Source organism: Lepisma saccharinum, chromosome 5, assembly GCF_977018435.1.
Source record: "Lepisma saccharinum chromosome 5, izLepSacc3.1, whole genome shotgun sequence".
Lineage (NCBI taxonomy): Eukaryota > Metazoa > Arthropoda > Insecta > Zygentoma > Lepismatidae > Lepisma > Lepisma saccharinum.
In genome coordinates this window covers 37,511,730-37,522,154 of record NC_139233.1, presented here as the reverse complement: position 1 = coordinate 37,522,154, position 10,425 = coordinate 37,511,730, and the positions used below count along the sequence as shown (strand labels likewise).

Below are 10,425 nucleotides of genomic sequence, written 5' to 3'. Positions count from 1 at the left end.
CTTACGAATTTGTCTGAAGCGACAGTTCTGAATCATTATTTAATTTCATATTTTCCGAGTTTAATTGAACGTAACTTACGCCTTTGTGGAAAATTATCGAGTGAATACTGCTAAAATTATACCAATATTCTTCAGAAAGCTATAGGCGTCCATGTGGGGTCATCCACCTGTAGAAATTCTATCTTTCCTAAGTTAATAATCCAAAATCAGGAACTCGATTGAATAATTCCCTCATCAACAACAAAATTTTATTTACATTGTTTTGGTTCTGTATACAATTTGAATACATAAAGATACACTTTTGGTGTAAAATTCTATACATAAAATTCAAATACATTCTTAAATAACGTTTTTGCATACAAATATATTCACTCATTCATTTACAATTTCATATTAACTTGCATGAAAAAAAAACAAGTATCTTATCCAATGCAAATATCTGGTGCTCACAGAAATGAAGTTCATTTTTTGGGGAAAAAATATATTAATTTTGGATAATGCTTTGTATAAAATCATTCGTTTCTCTGCACGAATATGACATTTCAAAATAAAGTGATGAGCACCAACCATTGAATTACCACAGTCGCAATTTGGAAATTTTAAAATATGTATTTTAAATCAATAATGATAAGTTATAAATTATAGTATGACTAGAACTTATAGCTGATTCTTGATGTACTTCCCCCTCGTCACTGAAAAATCTTCATTCTTGTTACTGCTATTATTGGTATTCTAGATATGATATATTCAATTATCTCATCCTCTGGTAGTTGGTACACAATAGACTTATCCTTCTCTGACTAACACGCCTTTTGGGGTTATTGCTGCTAAATGGTGTTTTTTCTTGATGAATTCTTTTTAACAAAATTGATTGCACTATATGTTGTCCGAAAAAGACAACTTTACCAGCTTCACACGACTTTGTTAAACGAATTGAACATCTATTTTCTCCTTACATAGGATATAGTCTAATTTTACTGCATTGAAGTTTTGTGTTCTAGGAAATGTACTTGTCCATGGGCCTTGATGTCCTACCTAAAGACATGTAGTATGCATCACTGTTATGTTTGACGACACCAACCTTTGTACTTAAACTTACTTTAGGATTGTTTGGGTTTTTCACCCTATAATTCCCCGTATACTTTTCATTAGATAATCCTATTTTGAATGAAACTGATCTTTTATTAGCCTTTTAACTTTTTTTTATTTCCGTTCCTGGTAGCATTTATTTCACTATGTCTAGCTTCCATTATAGTCCCATCAGCAATCATCACATCCTGACCCATGTTAGAAAATGACAAGCGTTTCTCATTCCGCTTCCTGTCTTACTTTTTAAACATGAAAGGTACAAAAATTTTTAATCTTGTAACGCAAGAACTATTTTTTCAATTCCAACACACGACCTGCAATAAATTAGTGCTCAAATTAAGTAATAAACAATTCACCACCCTCGCTGAAGAAGTGAGACTTCAATGATTCCAGAAAAGTGAATAACGAGGTCATTAGAATACATGTAAGATTGAGTCGTCGTTTACTCAAAATGCGTACGATCTGATGACGTCAAGTGGGACCGTGTGAACTTAATGCCATCATCAAGAGGAAAAGAACACGAAGTAAAAATTTGAACTCGAGAAATGCTTAGTGCCGGTAGGCTTATCTTGATATGTTAGTGTATATAAGGTTCATAATTACTAAGATTCATTGCAGTTTTTCACTTAAAGAGGTTTACAATTGCTGATTTTCAGATAAAAATGCAAATTTTCTAATGTGTAGTGCGAGACAACGCTTCAGTATTACAGATGTGCAAATTTAATGTTCTGTGCATCTATTTTATACAATTAGTATCACACGTTAGAGCAATGATCGTGCAAAGGGGAGTTTCGTATCTGAAGGCGAAGGAACTGAAAAGGAATTATAAGTTGTTAAATTAGTATGTTATCAATCTTAGTTAAAACCTAAAAACAATATAATGCATACGAATCGTAACTTCGACTCCCTGTTGTAAATTTAGTAAAGGTTTTGCTTTGTAATCTAAAAGTTGCATTGTCGAATCAGCTAGCGGAAACATTTTCCTTCTCCTACTTGCACTTTGATGATTCTGATTATTTTTGCTTTTTTAATTACATCGCACAATATAAAACATTCATGATTCCCTTAGTATGGAATCCTTAATGTTATATGTATATTTTAGTATAAATTGGTAGAAATAATTATGTGCTCTGTATATGTTTATGGAAATGTTGTATCATTAGTACAGCGAAATTTAAAATGATCAATATTTTCTGAATCGCAAAACACTGCAATATTACAAAATTATGAAACTAAAGCCTCATTGTAAAATAGTAATATCTGTGAAATCAATTTCTCAACTTAGAAAATGTACATTATTAATGTTTTGTACTTATTTTCTGTTGAACCATAAAAGAACGTCTAATTTACTTCTTTGAAATACTTAAGACTATCATATTTGTTATTCATCTGTTGCCAATTTAAGTTATTAACCCGATTATTAACCAGGTTAACCCTTACTTCAATGACAAATCCTAGTCCTACATTTCGTGCCAGATAATTGTCTGACGTTAGAAAACAATGAAAGAAATGAACATTTTTTTTTGGAGCACGTATTCAATTTTACATGAAAAGACTAATATTTTAATGTCATTATGAGGAGAACCTTCTCAGAAATCGAGCAGGTGGTTATAAAGTTTCATACGCACCTGTATATTTTCATTATTAAACACTTGTCTGTCTTACTATCCCTAGTTAACTTTCATACCCAAATAAAACGTGCGACAGATGCCCCTTGAATAAGGAACCAATCAGATCTAACATTTCACAGCGTAGCGGCGTGACAAATTGAATAAACTTGAAATTAATTGGTTCATTTTCAACCAAACTTCAGTATACTGCATCTCGAATGAGTGGATTGAATCGGTCTGACTAAACACTTGTAGGCTAACCATTTTTTTAGCGACAGTGGTGGAAAGACGGCAGAATGTTATTCTTGCATCAAGAATAATGTAGTGATTTTTGTTACAACTTCTTTGGAAAGAGTGGTTAGCACATCGCACTGCGACGCCAATGGTCCCGGGTTCGAATCCCACTCGGGCTTGGTTGTTTGTGAATGTCCATGTCCAATTTCATCATTTCATCACTCATCCCCATCTTCGCAAATTAGCCAAGAGGCACAAAACGCGAAGTAAAATAAACCAAATCAATCAATCAATCTTTGGAAAGATTCGCTCCTTTCACTAACGTCAAAGTTCCATTGCACAATGGTTCGAATTCCACTTTAAACTGAAGGTCCAGTCCCGATTAAGATATTTATGTATAAGTGGACTTAAAAAATGACATACTTCTTGTCTAGGCAAAATGGGCCCCAAAATGTTATCATTAGATGGAACCCAGAGTAAGCACAGGTAGCCAGTACGCTCCTCTGTCCAATCCTCATATTACTCGGCAACTGAAGCTTGCACATAGCAATTCTGATGCAACCACAATGGTACAATGTTTAATACAGTTAATAACAGAGGAGCTTTTCTACACGTTGATAACTTGCTTTTCATCTTTTACAGCCTTGAAGGCGTATACTACGTGAAAACAGATGACATGTTTGAGGAGTGTCTTGGTTGCTAGATTTTACACATATTCGTACAGCTACATTGAAATTCAGGTATTAAAATGAAGATGGTTTCAGTGAAAATTGTAAGCTTCTTATGTTGTAATTGTATGAAGAGAAATAATTAGCACTCATTTCTTTCTGTGCACATTTATTTTTGTTATGCGGAAACCGTAATATTACTTTTATATTGTCAAGGTTATGTTCTCATATTTACACTAATTTTAAAAAAGGAAACCGTTGGTTGAAGAGGAGATGTAGCCTCCTATATCCCCATGCTGGGCATACACAGGAACCGGCAATGAAAATGGGACACCTACGTCTTGAAAGGCTCGCTTTCCTGCAAAGTGTTATGCGTGTTGCATAACTCTACGGCGGTGGCAGAAGTTACATTGAAAATTTGCTATTAAAATCCACTTATCGCCGTTGAGTTAGGCAACACACACAACGCCTTGCAGGGAATCGAGCATTTCAGGATCTAGGTGTCCCATTTTTATTGCCGCTGACTGTACAATTTATGCTAGATTTTACTGACCTCCAACCCACGTGTATTTGAGGAAGCCAGGAGCGTGCGGAATATGTGTCGTTGTTCCCCTCTTGTTACTTGGCAGGAAGAGTGGGATGTAGTAACGGTTAACAAGCTTCGCCCTATCAAGGCCACCATAGGTGCATGCCCTTCCTCGTACCATTCCTCCCGTCGAGAAGTCATTTTAACTACTTCGAATTGGACTCAGTCGTCTCACCAACACTCAGAGAACTAAATGCATAATATCGACTGATGCACCAAAATGGATCGATTGATGCACTAAGTGTGTTTTATGGCCTCTTCAAACCATCAGATTCACATTTGATGCATTTGGGTGCATTCTTGTGTGTCGTGAAAGAAACACCAAAGTGCATCAATTGATTCAAGTGAGGATTTATTTCAGTCGATAGGCACTTCAATGCATCAGTTGATGCGTTTTGATGCACCAGAATGCATCATCCAAAAGGATGCAGGAAGGTGCATCAAGGCACATCAACTGATGCATTAAGGTGCATCTCGGCTGAAATAAATCCTCACTTGAATCAAATGATGCACTTTGGTGTTTCTTTCACGACACACAAGAACGCACCCAAATGCATCAAATGTGAATCTGATGGTTTGAAGAAGCCATAAAACGCACTTTAGTGCATCAATCGATGCATTCTGGTGCATCAATCAATATGATGCATTATGTTAGGAGATGAGGACAGCGTTTTAATACTTTTTTAGCTTTTTTAGAAAAGCGGACCTAGTAGGCTACACTGTTTCTGAGGAAGTTTTTAGCCCCTCCTTACCTTTTTTTACGCGTAATGTACGCCCTGTGCAGTTCTCTTTACAACTTTGCACTTTTAACTTTTCTCAAGATGCATCCATTTTTTAACTTCAAGTAAGGAGGGTTTTTAGATCAAAGTATTTTCGTCGTAATTTTTGCAGGGTGCAAATTCTCATATGCGCCGATGCACAAAAAATTCTAATTAATTAATTCGTTCATTCCAAAGCAGAGGGGGACTTCAACTCCTGATAACCTCTCCTGGATACGCCGCTGGTTGGAAGTAACGTGTTATGTTTTGTCATACACCATCTCCCAGAAATCTACATTGAAAAACACTGGTGTTAAAGCGACACTGGCAATTGTCTCAGGAGGTCCACACCAGATTTCGGACAATGATTGACCAAAGTGGTGTTAATGTGGTGCTGATTACATATTTATATGTGCTACTTTAACACACCGAGGTTAAACATTGACAATGAACCTCCTGGGACTATTCCCTGTGTCGTTCACATCACTTGTTTTTGCAGTTTTAACGCACTCCATAAAAAGTTGCACATGCCAACTTGAGCTAAGGTCTTCATGCTTTGGTCAAAATTCATGATAATGATAATATTAAGCTCTGCTTACGCTAATTATGCTATTTTACGTGGAATTTAAGCCACGGTCGTACTCTCCGCCACCACATCATCACGAAGGCATTAATGTAATTAACACAGACGCCCTGGAATGTACATTTTTAGTTTACTGTCATATTTTTAAGTATTGTGAAAAAATTGGATCTATTTCTCTGCAAACTGACTATAATACTACTTTAATATGATGTCAATACTTTCTCGAAGAGAAATGAGGATTTTTAGTATTTAATTAAAAAAATAAATCCCTACAGAAATATTTGTGCGAAGTGAACAGAAGTGGTAGATAAACTATAAAACTATGTATTATTTTGATGTACCAAAAAGAGAAAACACTCTGCCGATGTCGACGAATTTTCACATCTATGCGAACCAAAGGAGCATAGGTGATGCAATCAGCTGCTTCCTATGTAATCCGGCACCTGCGTTGCCCAAATATTCAGCGTTCTTCAACACCTTGTTGTTACTTATATTCAATGACAAATGTTTGCATGATAATCGTACGCAGAGAAAGTAGAGACATAATATTAATGTGGCTGACTTTTTGTAACAACGAAGCAAGGGAGGGAACAGCAGGGCACTCGGGCACAATCGAAGGGGAACATAATCGTCTGCGGTGACTGCAAGAAGGAAAACAAATTATTGTTCACTTTAGTTCGCGCGTTGGCAGCGCTGTTTCTCTTCTTGGTACGACTGTACCTCTATGATTAAAGTTCTGTTCTTTGTCCTCTTCCTCACCCCCCCCCCCGAAATCCAATGACGCAGTATGCCTTATGAACAACTCCCCTCTAGGCAGCTTATGCTGTATATTGCTCAACAACCACAAAACCACTGCACAGTGGTCCAAGTAAATGGAAAACCTGGTCAAACCCCCAAAAACTTATGTTTTGAAAAAGGGTTCGGCACTCTTGTAATTAGAACAGAAGGTTAATTCTATTGAAAACTCGCTGCGATGCCAAGGGTCCCGGGTTCGAATTCCGCTCGGGCTTGGTTGTTTGTGAATGTCTATTCATCAATTTCATCATTTCATCACTCATCCCCATCTTCGCAAGTTAGCCAAGAAGCACAAAACGCGAAGTAAAATAAACTAAATTAATCAATCTGTTGAAAACTACCAGATAAATGTCTCCTTCAGTCCGCTGGGGAAGCTAAAGGGTGTTCAAATTTCAATGTTACTTTTAATTGTACCTGTTTTTCTCTTTTTTTGTAGGAGAAGCAGCAAGAAGATGTGTGAGTTGGGAAGGAGGTATCTTGTGGTGAGTGAAAATGCAACGCTACACCATTGAACAACGTGTCTTCATAGTGAAACAGTATTACAAATGTGGGGAAAGCTGTGCAGAAGTTGGTCGTAAATTCCGTACCAAATATGGAAGACAAAGTTGTCAGTCAAACATGGAAATCAAGAGAATCTGTGCCAAGTTTGAAGAAAGTGGTTCAGTGAGGGATGAAGTTAGTCCAGTACACCGTCGTCGTGGTCGCTCCCTGGAAAATATCGCAGCCGTGAGTGCAAGTGTTCAAGAGGACCCAAACACATCAATTCGTCGCCGTTCACAGCAAACGGACATTAAAAAACCACCTTATTCAACATTTTACACAAAGATTTGCATTTAAAGGCGTACAAAATACAGTTAACTCAAGAGTTGAAACCAAATGATCACACACTACGTCGTGAATTCGTGGATTGGCCCCTAGGGCAAAAAGAGGACAATGGTGAATTTTTCAACAAAATCATCTTCACTGACGAGACCCATTTCCACCTGGGTGGATATGTTAACAAACAAAACTGCCGGATATGGGGTACAGAAAATCCACAAGGAGTATTCCAGAAACCAATGCATCCAGAAAAGGTAACAGTGTGGTGTGGGTTGTGGGCAGAGGGTGTGATTGGTCCATATTTCTTTGATTAGTGCTACTGTCAATGGAACTCGATATCGAGCGATGATTACACACTTTTTGTGGAATGCATTGGAAGCCATGGATGTCTTCACCATATGGTTCCAACAAGACGGTGCCACTTGTCACAGTGCGACCGCAACAATTGATCTTTTGCGCGAAAATTTTGGGGGGGCGTATAATTTCACGCAGGGGAGGGAACAACAACTGGCCGCCTAGATCATGTGATCTGACACCCCTAGATTTTTTTCTGTGTGGTTATTTGAAAGAACAAGTGTTTGACAACAACCCACAAACAATGCAGGACCTTAAAGACAACATTATTGCTGCTGCGCCAGCAATAGACGTGCGTTTAAGTGCAAATGTCATTGAAAAGTTCTATAAAAGACTGATTGCTTGCCGGAATTCCAAAGGGTCACTTGTCTGACATCATCTTCCATTGTTAACCGGAACATATGTTCTTTTCATTCCAATATTAAAGTTTTCACTTTTCCATTCTTCTGTGCTTTTATTTAGCAAATTAAAAGTAACGTTGAATTTTCAACACCCTTTAGAAGTGTGGGAACGATGTGATCTTTGTTAGTTGTAATAAGGAAATGTTCATGTAGTTAGTTTTATGTCTTTACAAACATTTATCAGATTGCTGTTTGAAACTTAGTTTTTATTGCTTTTAAGCTTTAATTTTTAAGGGTTATGTTTGTAATCTAGTTTAATCAAGTCCTAAAGTTAATGAATGCTAAACGGTTAAATTTTTCCCTTTCAGATACTTCTCGTAGAGGAACAAAACAATTGAGACAGACTGGAGGTAAGATAAAATCATATTATGTTAGCATAATGTTTATAGTTTCAAGATCCAAAAATAGTTTTTGCCCGTTCTTGCATCTTTTCATAAAAAGTTTCAAAATGATATTGGGTACGTGACACATATTTTTTCCGAAAAATTGCTTATTTGCATTTATCAGCTCGATCAAACTTGCAACAAAGCGTATACCTTTCGTATAAACAGGTTCTGGAAACCAAGAAGTGCTGTCCTGAAGCAATTCATGTGACTGAATCAGTCGCTGAAGTTCCCCTTCAGTCAGTGCTAGACCATACTCTCCAAGTGAAAGAAAGAGTGATTTTGAGAGTGCCTTTAAAATATCTTGGTTCTTCTTGTTAAGTAGGGTTGTGACGGAACAAATTGGATATCTCAGTATAAGAAAGACCGATTTCAAGACACAGATATTCTCTTCACGTCTCTTGTGTCGCTTCAGCTATAATAAGAATCTAAAGGCGCATCCCCACTATGCCAGCTGCCAAGGCCGCGTGCAAAAGCAGAACTGCTTTGCCGATATCGATGAACGTCCCCACAGCACTGCGGCTGCGATGTGGAAACGCATCAGTCTGGTTCAACGGCTTGTTGGCAGCACAAGTGAAATACTCCGTGAAAATGGTTGACGAAATATGTGTTTTTTTAAAAAGAAATTTTTTTTTTGTTTTAAACATGTTTTAATGAAGAACAAAAAACATGTTTCAAACAAATTAAACGTTTAAAACAATGCTAAAAAGATTTCTTTCTAAGAATAATGATTAATAACGAATTTGTTAATCATCCAAGGAAGGACTGTGTTTCTAGTTACAAAGTAAACACTTGATTAACTTCTTAACATATCTATTTACGCTACTCTCAAATCTCACGTGTAAGCTGTTCGAGAAGGATAAAGTACTCCACACTATCCACGTGCTAGCTACTCTGTTTATTGAAATACGAGTACATTTCATCATCAATGCAACAAAATATTGACATTAACAACTATGTGCAGTGTGTCAAGTGCGGAACAAATCTGTTTCATCCATATACTATTCAATTTTCTAAATCTTTTAAACACTTGTAAAAAGAAAAGAAAACATAGCCAGGTGTTTTAAACGAACCCCACGGGTACTCGTTACAATATGTTTCTTTGATAACTGTATAAATATTTTCAGCCACTGAACAGAATTCTGTGCGCAATAAACAAAATGACACAGATTGAATGAAAAGACAAGTTATATATGTTTTATATTTCTATAATGCTATAAATTGCGAGTCCGCCCACTCCAATAGGTATACGGCGTTTGTTAGAACCTGTCCCGTTTCCCGCGCTAGCGATCGCTCGACAGTTTCGGAGCCAATGAGAAACGAGGAAAAAGTCGTCTGCTGGACAGCGAGGAGAGAATGGAAGCCAGAAGAGAGGCGCTTACGTAAACGCTGTTGCCACGTTGCGTATTTTAATTTGCTGCATGGCTTTGGCTTTCCCCAGCACGGAGTTCAAGCGATCTGCAGCGGCCTATCATCGTCAACTGTAAAATATTTTTCTTGTGTATGTATCGCTTGCATTGTAGAATTATTTCTCTTGTAGTTTACGGCTGTTACAAGCATCTAAACACAATTGTTGTTCTAACGTTTCGGGAGAAGATGATGATGAATGATTTTGAATTACCTGATGATATTTGGGATCCATAATTAAAATTTGATAATATCCTCATTTAAAATAATAATAACATAGCAAGAGCAGATGGTTTGTTTCACAGTTAAGTTGCTATGTTCGAACATTGTAATATTATTGGCAAGATTAATTAGATAACTACTTCTCTTAGGTTTTTGTTAAATTCCCATTGTTATAACTTATCATTAATAGATTTAAAAGTAAATGTCTGATGAAGGGAGCGTGTGTTCTTCAGAAAAGTTACAACCAAAAATTGTGTTTTGATTATTGCAATAGCCGTAAACTGCAAGAGAAATAATTGTAAAATACTTGAACATCTGTCTTTAACAACTGTGGTTTTTATATTTCCACATTGATTTTTTATGTAACTTAATTCTTCTCTGTGAGGGTCGTAGTTTACATTGAAGCCTGATCGGCCGACAAATTCTCGTCGATGAAGGTCAGTTTGCCAAAGAGCAACTTTTTAAGGCGCGTCCCCATTATGCCAGTTGGCAAGGCGGCGCGCAAAAGCCGAGCAA

At 36.9% G+C, this 10,425-nt stretch overlaps 1 protein-coding gene across 1 annotated transcript in view; it reads right to left on the bottom strand.

Moving 5' to 3' along the window:
• Positions 1–214: 214 nt before the first annotated feature.
• The window catches only part of LOC145987761 (phospholipase A1 2-like), a 44,393-nt gene continuing 34,182 nt past the window's right edge, over positions 215–10,425 (bottom strand). Inside the window, exon 8 of the mRNA XM_083122435.1 lies at positions 215–1,901. Within this exon, the coding sequence (XP_082978561.1) occupies positions 1,852–1,901 (50 nt within the window). The 3' untranslated portion in view covers positions 215–1,851. The remainder of the gene's footprint in view (positions 1,902–10,425) is intronic.